Genomic DNA, 16,342 nt, shown 5'->3' with positions numbered 1-16,342 from the left:
GCAGGACAAGGCATCACTCACCGTATACGATCACAGTTGCTGTAGTGCTTTTCCTTTTGGCCACGATGTTTTTGGCGACACAGGTGTAGTTGGCTGTGTCGGAAAGCCGGGCTTGCTTGATGATCAGGTTGTGATCAATGGTGATGTAAAAATTTCTGTCTTCCACGGGATCAATCACCTCTTCATTCTTCAGCCACTCCACCTGGGGGTTTCAAAGGGTGGGAGGGGAGGAAGCGAGTCAGCAGCCGGTCACACCACAATGGGCACAGCACCTGCCACTGCTTTGCTCATCTCAGAGAAAGGTACAAGTCAAGTCACACTATGAAGGACTCACCCGTTGCATGCTGCCAGCTGAAATAAAACACCGTGGTGGCAACATGGGAGAGCAACACTCACACCTGCCTTTCCCTTCAGGCCCTCTTCCCTCCCACCGTCCCACCCAATACTTGCCATGCCTTGCCTGCAAAATATCAGTGCCTATTTAGAGGGCAGAGCTGCTGGGTAGAGACAAATGATCTATGCCTAAACTGATCTATGCCTTCAGAGTCTGAGGTATGAATGTGGAATACAATACCTTCGGACTATGTCTACAAGCAGAACATTCTTTTATACTATTGGAAACCCTAAAGCAGCCCAGGTCTCACCTGTTCTTCTCTACATGTTAACTAATAACGCAGTAACCTTGTACGTACCTGCACAGGGTCTAACACAGTGAGGCCCTACGCCAGAGTAGGTCACGCTAACAGACTGCAGACACATCAATATTTTTCAGTCTACGTGCACTCACACGTACTTGCATGATATTGTTTTGCTGCAGTGAGGGTTGAATGAAATAGAGATAGTTGCCAAGGAAATAGGGGCTTACAAAGACTACATCAGTGCTTAGTTATCTCCTTTATTTATTTAAGCCATATATATTTTTTAATAAAGCGCAATTTCCTTGGTTATACAGAAAAATATTTTACATATGTTTCTAAATTCTGACAATGTTCTTTTTATTGCCTTCCTAAAGAAACACCTTTTTATATCCCAGCTGACTGCTGCGAGCCACCCTAATGTAATTTGGCTGGAACCTAGTAGCTTGCTTTCCTTTGAACCGGGCATGCTCTGAAGGAAGGGACTGGCGCCCTGGATGGATCAAAGCAGTGCCTTCATGTCACTGGATCGTTTCAGCTTGTGCCCAGAGTTAATGAAAGGAAGAAAAACATAAACAAAATCAGCCCGCTGGGCCTGAGAGGTGCTAACTGCCAAGACCTGCTCTCGCAAACCCCACTTTGATGCACTGCCTGATCATTCTCATATCCCGAAATCAACCCAAAAAGGGCTGTAGAAATGGATAGGAATCGGGGAGGAAGAACAACATATAAAACTTTCAAATCTGTGTTTCTGTCTCCGCAGCGTTCACATTTTATCTGCCATGGAAGATACAAGCTCTTAGTCAATAACTTGGTTTTCCCTGCCAGGGTGGTTGAAATTGTTCTTCCTCCTTTCTTGAATTTTAACTGCTCTCAGGTATAATCAAGAAAGACAGATTCCTGTTCAGTCAATGGCAATGTCTAGCTCCTTCCTCACTCACAGGTCAAGTCTGCATGCATCTGAGACTGAAAAACAAGCCAGCAGCTTACCTCTCCTCCAGCGGAAGGCTGCTACTTAACCCCTGCCTCTCACACAAACCACGCGTCTTTCTTGTTTTTCAATACCCTTATTTGTTTCTGGGACAGAGCGCAGACTTGTACAAGGACTCTAAAAAATGCTGCATGCACTGCCAGAGCTGTGTACAGCCCTCCAGATCCACCAACGCTTTTTCTGTGCTCTGCACGATGAGGACATTGGGACATCAGTTAGGACAGGACCACGCTTACACCATGCTCTGAGGCTCAGTTCAACGTTTTCCTGGTATGCTCATGCAGGTATATATACACCCCTTGCCACTACCCAAAGGCTCTGTACTCAATAAATAGCAGCACTCTGCAACACTCTCTCCACAAAAGCACAGGCATGCATATTCAGCCTGGGTCTCAGCTGATTAGACAAAATTAAAGCTATGAGCATTAAATTCCCTTTCATCCCTGCAAGAAAACTGAAGAGGATATGAAAATAAGAGTTGCCAATATCAGAGAAAAAAAAAGGCTCTACATAATTCAGTATACTGCCTCTGGCTCTTCTTCAAATCGCTTGGGAAAAAGATCCTTTTCACCTAATGGCTCACAGAATTTGCTAACAATAAAACATTAAGCTTGCAGAACAACAGGATGTCTTTCCTTTTTTTTTTTTTTTCTTTCTGAAAATTCTGTTTTGCCAGTACATCAGTACTGTGTGTGCGTGTCTAAACCTCATCTTTTTTACTAGACACTTCTTTAACACATCTAATTCATTCTTCTTCTGGGTATCTTGGTTTTCAGGATGCCACAAGTCTGTTCACGTAGCAAAATATCATGAAATCTGATGGGAGGAACTGAAGAAAAGATGGCTGAGATGACAAGAGAAGGGAGACTCCTTTCATACAGATCAGGATAAAGAGCAACACAACAAGAGCACTCCACTCCAGCACTAATTAGCTCTTACATTTTCTCCTTCAGTCCTTGTACAAACGTTAACTAATTAAAACACAAAATAACATTTAAATGAGAATTTTGTTAGTATATATTTGCAGTTAATAATGGACTAATTTTTTTTTTTTTTTTTTTTTTTTTTTTTTTCATGGAGCTGCTCACTCGCTGGCTGCAGTGCTCAGCACTGCTGGACCTCTGTCCAGAGCCAGACTTGTTTCTTGAGGTAACCAGACCTGGTGAGAGCAGGGCTGTTTTATCACGTGTATGGGAACTGATCCGGCATCCAACACAAAACAGAAGAGAGCAGAGCAGAGTGAGGCAGCGTGATTTATGAGCGACAAGTATGCAAACTGTTATTACTGAAGTTAAAAGCGACGATCTTTTTTGATGCCGTGTCATTCCCCAAGGTGCAGCCCCCTCACTGAAGCAGGCTGTTAATCCAGTCAATGCAGAAACATCCTGAGTTTAATTCAGCTGCCTGAATGATGGTGGCTGGTGCCCTGGGGGAGCTGTGCTGCTCACACAAGACCGGAGGAGCACCAGACACTTGTGTGCTGGAGATCTGTACCCCTCTGGGTGAGCAGACCGAGGCGCAGCAGGATACCTGTGGACTTTTTGAGGTCCAGAAGATGTCTGTCTTCAGGGTCTGGCCAAATCCTGCTCTTGTGTCTCAATTTTTCAGTGTTTTCCCTGGAGAAGATGTTTCTAGAGTAGATGTTTGAAGACATTTATAAAGTAGATATTTGCTTTTGTCTCTGTATTGAGAGTATGTATTTACTGGCTACAGTCACAAAGAATCTTCGACAGGTATCTGTCTAGCTCTGTCTATTCCATTAAATGCAGGTCCCTCCAACCACTGTTAATAAATGCGTGCTTAGCTGTGCATGTGTGTAGAATAAGCCTGAGCATCATTTTCTCTTTATTGTAACAGGAATGCTGTTATTGGCCACAATGCTGCCACGAAGGATGGGGTAAGTGCTCTGTCCTGGAGATGCCAGCTATGGAAAATTACAACAGCGCTCAACTGGCTTTTCACACACACCAGCCCTGCAGAACAAAGCCAGCAGGAGATTGCTCCTTCCATTTTCATTTTCCAACGAAGATGTTTTTATCTGTTAAACATTTGCAGGCTGACCAGCGAGAGAAGGACCCTCTGCAATGGTGTGACCGCATCTTCTGACCTGCAGCAACCGCAGAGGCTGAAAAGAGGGCAAGTGGGGAGCACAACTAGCATCTGCTAGCGGCTGGCCAGAGCTGCTCAGCCCTCTGCGAGTACCTTGCACGGGCACACGGCTCCTGCCAGCTGCGACGAATCCGCACGTAGGTGCTGCTGCCGTGAGGCCCTGCCGTCCCTGCGACCGGCTGAGGAAACGCACAGCCTGACACGGCTCTAATTTAGAGCAGCATACCTTGTAGCGTGGTTTTTTTTTTTTTTTTTTTTTTCCTGTCATCCCACTCCCTGGTGAGAGACAGATGTGTTGTCTCTAATTATTCGCTGATTGGTATCGGGAGATACATTAACATAATTGGCACATTTGTTCTAATTAACAGAGGGAACCTGCCACATGCCACCCGGCATGGAAAGCGTGAGAGCGAGAGCAGAAAACCCGCAGCCACCAGGACCGCGGCACCTCGGAGCTGTGGCCAGACCCGAGCTGCTGCATGACGCTCCCAGCAGCAGCCTGAAATAACACAGCAAAGACTAAAGCGTGCAAGGCAGGGCCAGGCTCCTGTGCGGGCTAAACGAACACAGAGGACATAAATCACACCAGCGATTACGTACGCGGGAAAACCTATTACGGAGGCTAATTGCTGACACAAATTTAGCCATGCCGAGTTGCTAGCATTACCAGGTACTTAAATCTCTTGGCACACTTGTGTATGCGTGACTGTTTTAGAAGCTGGTGGAGCAGAAGCACAGCTGTTCTGAGAGAGACGAAGAGTGGAAAAGGGATGTAAGCTCCTCTGGTTGTTCCTTACACCTCCCACCACCTTAAGGAAATTCAGCAGGGTGCAAGTCCTGCATCCTGCTCTCTCCCCCCACCAACCTGCCCCCGTCTCATCCTTAGAGCTGAGAGCACCTGCTGAGAACAGCAAGCCTTCTGCCCCTCCAGGCACAGGCAAAACCCGCCGATGCCCAGGAGTGCCGTTCTCCAGAACAAAGAGGGTGCAAATGGCTGGGAGCAATGAGAGATTTGCCTCGGTAAAAGATGAGCTAGGATCTCAGGGTGTGAAACGATTGTGACCCTGCCTCCCCCATGCCTTGCCAGAACTGCAGGACTGCATTCGAATTCATCTCCCAGCTGCGCTGGTGTTTCAGGTCATGTTCCCTACGTGTGGCAGTAAGGATAAAACATTTGTGAAGCTAACTACTTATTTGGACTGAGTACAAGATGCCCAAGTGAGACTGAGAAAACTCCAGCAGTTTTCATATGCACTATTGAGCCAACAGCTATTTCAGGTATGTTGAGACTCGAGTGCCTCTTTGAAGAATGTTATTTAACTTTTGGATTTGCTTTCAAATGTACACTTTCATCCCAGCAACGAGAGGATGCTGTCCTTCGCATGCTAGTTGCTGGAAATACATTCTGAACCTTTTTTGTTTGTTTTATTTTTTTAAGGAAAAAAGTAGCCTCCAAAGAGGCTGAGATTACAGAAATGAGAGATTGCAAAATACATATTGAGAATGAGACGGCAAATGCACACTGCAGTGACATTTTGTTCAGTTGTTCTTTGCTTCTGCTGCCAATAAGGGGAATTTGTGTTCCTGGTGTGGAAACACTTCCGTAATTGCACATACATCCAGTCTGCTGCCTGAGTACTAAAACCTATGCAGGGTGTGCATACAGCTGCTGGAAGTCTCTGGCCCTATTACAGCTTCTCTTTGTGCACAATGGGAAGTAAAGCCTCACAGAGGAAACTTCCAAGGCTGCGGTGGACTGCACGTCTCAGGTAATTGCAGGTGGAGAACTTTGTACCATAGAGCTGTAAATTCAAATATTGTGGCATCATGAACTGAAACCCATGGTGGATGCCCTGTGGTGCACCAGAGATGCTATGCTCCTTTTCCTGGTTGAAACAGGGGGGTTAGGATGGAGGTGCTACAACTCATGTCTGTTGGTTGGCATTTTTGGCACCATGTGGGCAGCTGGACTCCACAAATCCCAAAGTGACTGGGGATTTTCTGTTTGGAAACCACTTTAAACAGGTTTCTGTTTTTTTCTGTTTGGAAATCGCTTTAGAGCGATTTTTTATCAGCGTGAAGTCTGTGGTACTTCGAACATGCCCATGATGGGTAGATGGATAGATAGAAGGTGTATGCTTTTCACAGTCATTAAATTCAATAAGGGAAAAGGATGTTGAGGGTGACTGCAGTCCCTAAGTCCCTTTCCTGTCCCCTCTGAATTTGTCACATGAACAACTCCCCTCACTGATTTTAAAGGTATACAGGATTTTTTTCAGTCAGAGGGCACACTATTGAAAGAAGAACATCAGTTCTAGAAGCACCTGGAAATTCCTGAAAAACCCAACAAAGCCTGATCAAACAACTCTTGAGTGACAACTAATGTGTGTGCTCTGCAGACCAAATTTTGAAAGCACCTCTCTTAAGATGTGGAAGCATCATAGTTCTTCACACCTAAAGCAGCACTGAATCTGAACAGGCTACTGCCACAAGAACTGACTGAAGCAAACGCTACTGCCGTGAAGGCCGATGAGAACAAGCTCCACAAACCACTGTCAGAGGTGACTCTCACACTTCAGGCACTGCGAGGACTTGGCTATTAGGAGCTAGGATCAGCTTTTGTCAAAGTAGAACCTGATGGACTAATGCTGTAGGTGTACAGAGTAGTATCTCCAGGACGTGAAGCTACCTTCTCTAAGGGAGCAGTTTGGAGGTATGCTCATCTACCTCATCAAAGAGGCTGCCAAGATCTATATCCCACGTTGGGTATCTTCCAAGAAAATATGTATAAGGGAAAACATTGCTTTTTCTGAGTACAGTATGAAAAGGAGAGGGAGTTAGTGTTAGCTAAACTAACATCCCAGAGCCACCTTCACCGCAAAAAGAAAGCCGTAGAGAGGATAGGTTAGCAGGGTGTGTGTCACCAGTCATGCAGAACACCTCCCATCGCAATATTTTATGGAGGAACTAGAAACCTGACTGTTCTCCAGTCCCACAGACCATCTTTGCTTGTGGTGAGATTTAAACAAACACCACCTTAACTCACCGAGGAGCAAGTGCTACCCTCACTTACAATGGTGTCAGCAGAACTGCACTAGAAAGGAGAAGGAAAGGGTTGGAAACCACTGAAAACTCAGGTCTCAAAAAACTCAGTCCTGCCTGAAGAGCTACATACCTTGGCAGGGGTTTCTGCACCACAGAAATGAACCAGTAGGAAACTTTAAACACAAAGCCTTATCAAAAGGTGCTGCCAAAACCTGCCCCCCCAACACAGTGTAGCTTCCAAAAATATGCATAAGGTAAATATAAATGCATAACAAATGGAGAAATAACCTCATAGTCAGTGCATTTCCCAGAAAGCACAAGAGCCAACTGCAAGCCTGTTCTCAAGCAGGGGGTGTAAGCTACCTATTGGTTCTCAGAAGAGTGCCCCTGCCACCCACAAATAGGTGGGGCTGCAGAAGGAACAGAAGCGTACAGGACCAGGCACTGACAGATACAGGGAGCTTTATCCTGGGACATCCCTGCACTGGCAGACCTTATCCAACAGCTCTGCAGGGCAAAATGAATGGGCAGTCCTTGGAGCAGCAGTTAGGGCTCCTTTGCACCACAGAGCTTATTCACTTCCCTGCTCCTCTCTGACTCCAGACAGTCAAGGTAGGAGCTGGGTGTCAATCTGTTGTGCCAGCAACACTGAACCACGGACATAAGCCTCCCATCAACCAACATTCACCCTCAAGGCTTTGGCTAAATAAACCTTAATCAGTCCTGGGAGCTAAAATAGCTGCTTTGAGCTTCTGGAGTGCATTTTTCCCCTCTTACCACATTGTTTGATTCAGGAGAGGCAATGTACTTCACCCACCAAAACCAGAGACGAGCATGGAGCACCGAAGGTCAAAGCCTCTGCTAGAATTTGGTAGCAAAAGAGAGAAAAAGGGTTGTGCTCCTCCCACAGACAAATCCATATCCCCCTTCCGCATCTTCCTCCTGCTGACACCTGCATGCTGTAAGGCACTGTAAAGGGCAGTGCCACTTCCCAGCTAATTAGTATTTATGCCCACAAACTGCTCCACTCCCTTTCTCTTTAAGCTCCCTTTCCTGTTGGGAATATAAACTCTGTCTCAGTGACACACACCTGCATGGAAATGCATACACATGAACTTCCAATTAAGGGACAACTGCAGCAAAGTATAAGCGTCTCTCATGAAACAAGGCAAACAGCAGTCGTATTAATAATCAATTAGATGGAGCAGCCACCTGATGCTGCCTATTTAAAGAAGTCTCCAGCTTCCACCAGGTTTTCCCCATGCAACAACAGCTCAACGAAGCCTGTGTCACAGTCATCTTGACTCAGCAAAACACCTTGGTCTGCCTCTTGACAGAGGGATGCTTTCCTCCTGTGCTAATTCCTAATTAGAGACGTGGATAAATACTATGTCATGTTTTAAACTCAAACGGGTCACCAAACTGCATGCTGCACCCTGCTCTCCAGTTAAACTCCTCCGTGAAACACTTCAATTATAATTAAAGAAGCAATTATCCCCCAGTGAAGGTGCAGCAAATCACACATTTCAATGCAGAAGTTCGTCTAGCAGCTTATGGCATATTAACCAATCTTACATCTCATTGATGCTTTGATCTATATCCTATCTCAGTGACCTAATTTGCTGTGACTCAGCGTCTCTGACTGTATTTTACCATGTGCAATATGATGCTGGCATCTTTCAAAGAACAAATTATATGAAATAGGGGATTAATTGCTAATAATTCTGTCATTCCTGTTGGAGCACTGCAGAATGGGATTCTTCCTGGCTTCTCAGGTTACGTTTGAAAAAATGCAGACGTGAAACAGAGTAGAACTGAAATGGATGTTTTGTGTGACACCAGGGAGCTGGGACTGCCTAATCTCCAGCGGTGCCTAGCACTGGCAGCTCTCAATGACTCTGTCGGGCCAGACTGCTTATCTCACTGCCTTGTCCAATTCCTCTCCACTGACGAAAAGCACAGCACAAGGAAGCATGGAGCTAGGGTTTTTGCTTGTTTTCATTTCCATTCCTCTCATTCCTTTTTTTTTTTCTTCAAGTTGGGCCAATGTGAATTTGCCCCTTTACCCTTCAGCTGTATAACCTCAGCATAACCATGCCTGCTCATCAGGGCCAGGTACAGGAAAAGGCAAAACACTTCCCTGGGCATTTCAGAATCTGTAGGTAGGTTCAGCTTGATATCAGCTATAATGCTAGGAGTAGGTACCTATGCCATGGAGCAGTTGGCACAGATGCTGGTCAGGGCTGCTGGGTGGAGGTATACGACCACAGAGAAGCTGATCTGATTTTCCTATAGACCAAGCAAACCCTCTGCTTCTTACTTTGTCCCAAGTGAACAAGCAGGATGTGCTTTGATTTCACCTCAGGATGCGAGGCTGGTGTAGTTTAACACATGACTTTCTATTCTTCTATTTGGATCCTGAAGTTTCTTTTCAGTGGCCATGATCTGAGCCTACACTAATGCTCATCATGTCCTAGTGGATCTGGTAAGTGCTGCTTTAAAAGCTTTGTCTGCCCATCTCGATCTTTGTCCTTCTTGCCCTCTCGAGCAGCTGAATGCTGTTATGTGCTTCAGCCTTTCAATAACAAGAACTGCTCCAGCATTGATCCATAAGGGCTCGACACAGTTAACTGCAATTAAATATGCAGGCAATTATAGGACTAAACTCCCTTGCTACCAAAAGGAGAAAATAATTTATCCCTAAGTGTGGTTGTTCCCGCCACGTGGAAACACCAGGAGAAATAAATAAAATTTAATTGATTAATCAGAATTAAATAATAATAATAATATAAAGAGAAAAAACAACAACAACAAACAAAGCCACAAACAAACAAACAAACAAAAACAAGTGGAAGACTCCAGGACTCTGGACTCCAACATGATGTCACACTGAATGTGTATTTTGTACAGTTTCAGAGTGTAATCTTTTCTTCCCTATTTGTTGCTAAAGCCAGTGACCACTGCAGAAGCCAGTAAGTCAATAAAACCAACACCAAAACACAACATAGTGCCCAGAGTGGGAAGAGTCTGAGGTACATGGTCACTAAAGCATTTGGAAATACTGCTGATAGCTGCAGCATTTATGATACCCTACTCTACCTGGAATCAAACCAGACTTTCTCCAATGTGCAAGGAAGCCTCAGTCTGCTGCCTGCCTTCTCCCAAGTCCTTTCTTACTTAGTTACCTGTACCACCATATAAGAAACTTCTCTGAACAAATAAATGAAGTCTTAAAGAACTCATTCATCTCTAAATTAAAATAATCATGTAATCCTTCAACCCACCAAGTTACCTTTCATCTTGCCATTTTTTAAAATTTATCTTACCAGCTTCACCAAGTGGCTGCAATAAAGTGTCACATTAAGGTATTCATATTCATTACTGTTCAGGTCTTTGTTCTTTTAATAGTGTTGGAAAGAATCTACAAAGAGGCTGTATTAGGCGGCTGTCCAATCTGGGTGTTTGATCTCCTCCCGACTTCAAAAGTCAGAAGAGAAAAAAAAATACAACATTGAGAATGGCTCTTTTGAATGTCAGATGGGGAGTATATGATTTCAGAGCCTGCCAAGTGTTAATTGGTGTCTGCCCTGACCATGGTACAAATAAGATTCAGAGCCTGTTAATGTAGAGTCATGAATCTCTGCTATTGACAAAGTGAGCCAGGATACTTGGAGGCAGGAAAAAGTGCAATTATTATGAAAGCAGCTCACAGGGGATCTTCTCAGAGATCACTTCCTTGGGAGATGTTGTACTAGGAAGCAGACATGGCTAGTGCGGCATGGTTTTTTTTGCCTTTACAGCTGCTTGGTGGAAGGAGGACAGATATAATTTGACTTAAGAATAACACTTACAAGTAGTAATGGTTCATGCAGAATTTTTTATAACAGCAGAGAGAGCTCTCCTTCCACATAGCATGCTAAATCATGCTGTTTGGGTCCTGGCCACCTGACCAGGCATTATAGACCTTTCCATGGGAATACCTGTGTTCACTGCCAACATTTCAGAGGTGCTTGTAACACCACGCTCATAAAAAACCAAACAAACAACAACCTGTCACGACCAATCTCAGTTTCTAGCAAAGGTAATGATCTGCACCTCCAGAACAGCTTATCCCATTTCAAATACTCATCAAGGCACAACGGCACATTGATTAGATGTAAAGGAGCATCTGAAAGGAAAAAAAAAATGCTGATAAGTTTTTGGGGAAAGCCAACTGATAAATATTGAGGTTGTCAGCAGGCTGGCTCAGCAGACCTAAATGCTCTTTACAGTTTTGGGAATCTTAAAGGAGAAAGAAAACAACCTAAGGAAAAAGGAAAGAGGAGAAATCTTCTATGCTAATTATTCCCTCTGATGTTTGTGGACATTTTTCTGCAGTTCCAACTAAACCTGAACTTGGGGAGGTAACACTTAAAGTTTAGTCTCCTGAGAAAACAGTCTTCAGCACTGAGTGACAACCAGTTTGCTACTTAGCCATGACAGCCTGATTTATCCTAATGCATGCTGGCAACAGTTCCTTCTCCGCACAGCAGAGGAAGACCAAGAAGAATTCAGATAGGGGAATTACCATCATTAACAACCAATTTTTCTCTTTACAGCAGAAGCAGATTTAGGATTTCAGTGCTCCCCAGTGACTCAGAAACCCCCCTCCCATGAGCAATGAGCCGAAGCCATTTTCGGATGGAGCCACCACTGCACTTAGGCAGGGCAACCTGCTGCTGCCCGGGGGCACGTATTTTGGTGAAGAGTAGATTTGCTCCTGCCAGGTGGATGGAAGGCTACCCACTCTCTGTTACTTAAATGCCAGTGAGAAATACAGATAAACCTAAGAAAATGGATTATTTTGCAGATGCATCCCCTACTTGCCCCCACCTTGTGCTGCCTCACCATGGAACCCATACTGGACCATGATACATCCTATTGCACTTAGCTGGCCAGCCGGTGCACACACAAGTATATGCACAAACATGTGAGGGAAATAAAATCTAGCAAACAAAGAATTAAAATGTCTTCATAGCATGTTTGAAAGATGCCTCTTTCAATAACTGAAATGGCCTTTTCTTTAAAAGGCCAAGGAAAGTTAATAGGATGGTATTAGTGTGCTCCACCAGCTATGTGTCCTTAGGACACCAGTTATAACTACGATTTCTGACAGAGAACAAAAACCTGAAACCAAACCTCCTACAGCTCTGCCCAGCAAGACACCATAATCGCTTCCAAAGCCATTAATCAGTTCCCGATCAATCCTGTCTACCAGCAGCAGGCAGTCAGCTCTCCGTTACCACCCATTCATCATGACATGCCCTCATTCCCTGCCCCATTAGCCACCGATCAGGCCTCAGTTAGGATACCCAAATGCCACCTGCTTGGGGCAAAACGCCACCGCTGCTCACCTCAGCTACTGGGATGCCTTCAGGGGGACGGCACTGGAGCAGGACCTCTTGCTCCAGGGACACTTCTTTCCCCAGGGGCTCCTGCTCAAAAGTCTTCCGGAGATCTGGGGAGGGAGAAAGAGGGGGGAGAAGGAGGCAAATTAATAGTATTAATAGTTGGTGGTGCATATCACATTTGATTGCTGTACTGCCTCAGATGTGCGAGGTCTTACTAAACAGAGAAAATAGCATATCTGCTCCCTGGAAAGTGGAGCACTCAACGCCAAGACATGTTTTCACTTCATTCAAGCATTCAAGCAGAGGTTTCATAGTGGATTTATTATTTATATTGTGGTAGTACATGTGAAGCCAGCCAAGAACCATGGCCTTGCTGTAAAAGGTCATGTTCAGACACAGAACAAAAGGAAAAAGAAATCCCATCTTCAGGTAATTTATGTTCGCTAAGCTATGCCAGTGAAACACTAAAGAAAGTTAAAGCAAATTATAAAAACCTGTAAAACTGAAGCACATAAGCTGAGTTTCCCTAAACTCATGATTTAAAGTGTTTGTGCTGCCATTTTAAATTTATAAACGTTAACTTTACAGCTTTAGCTACTTTTTCTTCACTGTCTCATTATCCCCGTAACACTAAATAGGTAACACTAGCCATAATGTACAGCTGAACCATGCTTGGTTCCCTGCACAGCACCACAGAAATGTCACAGGCAGAGACAACACCAAATGTGTCTCCTGATCATGGAGCAGTTCACTTTGGCATTTCTTGTACACTTTTGTAGCATATTTGCATCGGTGGTAAAATGGACTTGGGAATTTCCTCTCTTGCCACTGGATCCACATTTCCACCACGGTCTGACACACTTTGTGCCAGGGTGGAGAGGGAAAGGTGAGCATTCAGCCCCAGTAGCAGCTGGGGACACTTCCCTGCTGCCTGTTCCTGCTGCAGGTGAACATGGGGCCATGCTGGAATCCGTATCAAAGAGCTGGTCTGGCTTTAGAAAAGAAGCAAAAAATCCACCATTTTAACCTCAGATGTTGATATAGGGGGCTTTAACCTACAGCATGGAAGACGAAACTGGTGATTTTGTTGGATGACATGTCAGGCTTCGCCTGGGTGTGTCTGCTGGCATCCTTGACACACTGGTGGTACTCTGGGCCAGCGAGGCTACTTCATGTGAGAGGGATCACAGCGAGACAACCGGAGAGATTAGGTCTGTCCCTGATACCTGTATGTAGCTCCCACGGTGTTGCCAGCCCCAGCATTACCAGCTCCATCCCAGTCTCTCTGACAGGCTAGCCAGGGCTGTACAGCTCAGTTTGGGTAACAACACAATGCTCCAGATCCCCTCTGTGGGTGGGAGGCACTCCAAGCACAACCCCCTGATTTTGCTCACTCTACTTCTGCACGTTAAATGCACAGATGGGCAGATCTTTCAGGAGCTGCTAGATTTCTTGGGACTTGACACTCTTCCTGTGGTCCAGGCTCCTCACAGATCCTTTATGCTCGGTACATATCCTGTGCACATGTAATGGTGGGTTAAAGCAGTTTGCTTTAGATTAGAGGTAACTCGGACTATATTACTGCTAGTCCCACAGGTATCTCCAGTGGAGAAGAATTCCCTCCACATCAGGTATACTTTAATACACATAATGTACAAATATGTACATGCTACAGACAATTATAACAGATGTACTGTGCTCTAATATCATGAGGATAAGTGAGAAAGTCATTATGGTGCCAGCAACAGAAGAATATAAGCACAGCAATAAATAGCTCATTAATAATAGCACTCGTGTTCAGATATGGAGGGATGAATACAGTAGAGCCAGATTAGACAGATAACAATCTGAGGCTTTTCCTTGACACATTGATTTACTGTCCTCCCTACCTTCCTGAAACATTAATAGAACTCTGAAGTTCCCAGCAGCCTCACGTGTGCACAGCAATCACCTCACTCACAAAATGCTCACCTCCAAGAAAAAAACCACCAATTTTAATGCAAACAAAAGTAAACAGCATTAAGTCTAAAAATGTGTAATAACAGCAAAAAAAAAAAAAAAAAAAGGCAAACAAAAAACCTAACACTTTACCCTCTTTATTCTCAGCAGCTGGAACTGCTAGGTCCGCATGGCCTGTTTTCCCTGGGAAGTGCTGCAGCACAGTTCTGGGAGGTGAGAGGAATCCCATGGGACGCGGCTCCCCCAGCTCCCCTCCCACGCTGCAGAGCCTCGCTGGGCGTGAAGCACTTGAGCAGCGCCACTGCTTTGCAGTGGGTCAATGATCCACAAACTAAAAATACGCTAAGTAGGGGCCTTGGCATAATAGACAGCAATGTTCTCAAAGGAGCCATTAGATACTGTTGAGTAAATGATACTCATTTGGAAAAGAAAAAAAAAAAAAAAAAAGCAATTGTTTACGTAATTGTGTATTTACAAGACTGGGAGCTTTTATCCCCTATTCTGTTGGCTCCCTCCCACGTTTACAGCTTTATGCAGCCAGAGCTACCCACCACCTTCCGCGGCAGCCCTGCCACCTACAAGTAGCTACAGATGGCAGCTGTGCAGGGCACATCTTACCTAAGCAGGCATAAGGTTCACTGGTTGCAAAAGACAACCGAGTTAATAAGGTGGGTTTTTAAATGATGAAGAAGGGGAGGGCCTGGGCAAACAATTTCCTCACCTTCTGTAGCTATCATGAAAGTCCCCCCTGGGACAGCACTGAGTTTTGAAATGACTCCTTTTTCCTATGGCCCTTGCAGAGCGATTTCTGTAGATAAAGACTTCCTTCTAACTCTTCAGCCTTCAGCTTCTTTTTCCGTTTAACAGTTACAGTCATCACGGCAACTTCACACTATCGACCAGGAGTGGGTGAGCTTGCTAATGTACTGAGGGACTTTGGATCTTTTCCAAAGGGAGCCTCTTCAAACACATTTGTCACTTTTCGGAAGTGTCACAGAAGTTACGATTGCTTGCAAGCAAGGACAGAAGGGGTGCATTTTCCCACAGAATGGTAAAAGACAAATAAAATACATCCCATTAAAAAAAAAAAAAAAAAAAAAAAAAGGAGTTTTAACAATCTTCAGAAAATATGCCTTAAAAAACAACAACATAACAAAACAGTAAAACATTTGATCCATTCTCTGTCAGGACCTCTTTGTGAAGAGGTAGTGTGAACTATTAAAGCTTCAGGTCAGCAGCAGCCCTGTTAACATGATGGTGAGAGAGCCTTCTCCCCACTCACCCTCAATAGGGAGAGACACTTATTTAGTGCACCTGCACTTTCTTTTCATTATAATTTTAGTAATGAAGAATAATCCCTGATTGCATTAGCGATACTCCCATTATACAGGGAGCATTGCTGGCACAGCTCATCACTTTGGAGTGGAGCAAGCCCTGGTGGGAAGTGATGCTGAAAGGTCCACCTTGTTCTGCTTGTGGGCTCCTTCACATACTGCACCCAGCCACAGGTGAGGATGTCACCGCCAAGCCCGGGGGACAGCCTGTACCACCATCAGGTTTTCCCCCCTGCCTCTAACTTTTCTTCAAGGCTTTCTTCATAAAAAGAAAACATGGAGAAGAATTAAAATTCTGGTCTGCCACCTTGAGCTAGACTATTTTCTTTACTAACGTAGAATCTTAGTAAATTCAGAGGGGGCTCTTGTGGCATATACTGCAGCACATTTACAGCATACTTAAGATGAGACTTTCATCTGAGACTCCTGAAATACTTCTGTGCAAGCCTCTCTGTTAAGGACAGATGGCTGCATTCAGAGCTGCATTGAAATGAGAGAATTTCCACAAGCATAAAACTGAAATAGTGTAATGGGAAATCAAAATCTCACTGTATGCCATATTGTTAACTTTATTCCTGAATTTCTATGCTTTGGGGGGAGAGGGGCATTAGAGCTTAATTTCGATGCATTGTTAAATTCCTTTCAAGTTTAATGCTTATTTAGCTTACAAACAGCTCAAAAGTTGCATTTTCACCTGCTAAAGGTAATAGTTTCTATACAAACTCATAGCATGTCCTTAGTTCATTTTCTACTTGTCATCTTCTACAAAAGAGCAAAGAATGACCTTATTTTTTTCTCTTTTCCTTTCTTTTCCTTTCTTTTCTTTTTTCTTTTTTCTTTTCTTTTCTTTTCTTTTCTTTTCTTTTCTTTTCTTTTCTT

The 16,342-nt window shown here is 44.4% G+C and overlaps 1 protein-coding gene across 2 annotated transcripts in view; it reads right to left on the bottom strand.

Moving 5' to 3' along the window:
• Positions 1–16,342, bottom strand: part of UNC5C (unc-5 netrin receptor C) — a 239,866-nt gene that overhangs the window by 42,755 nt on the left and 180,769 nt on the right. For both annotated transcript variants that reach the window (XM_035324370.1, XM_035324371.1), the window contains exons 4-5: positions 12,174–12,277; positions 22–202 (exon numbers count right to left, since the gene is read on the bottom strand). In XM_035324370.1, the coding sequence (XP_035180261.1) occupies positions 22–202; positions 12,174–12,277 (285 nt within the window). The remainder of the gene's footprint in view (positions 1–21; positions 203–12,173; positions 12,278–16,342) is intronic.

Source organism: Oxyura jamaicensis, chromosome 4 (assembly GCF_011077185.1).
Source record: "Oxyura jamaicensis isolate SHBP4307 breed ruddy duck chromosome 4, BPBGC_Ojam_1.0, whole genome shotgun sequence".
In the NCBI taxonomy this organism is placed as follows: Eukaryota; Metazoa; Chordata; class Aves; order Anseriformes; family Anatidae; genus Oxyura; species Oxyura jamaicensis.
Note: the sequence above shows the minus strand (reverse complement) of the source record. Positions and strands in the feature narration are given on the sequence as shown.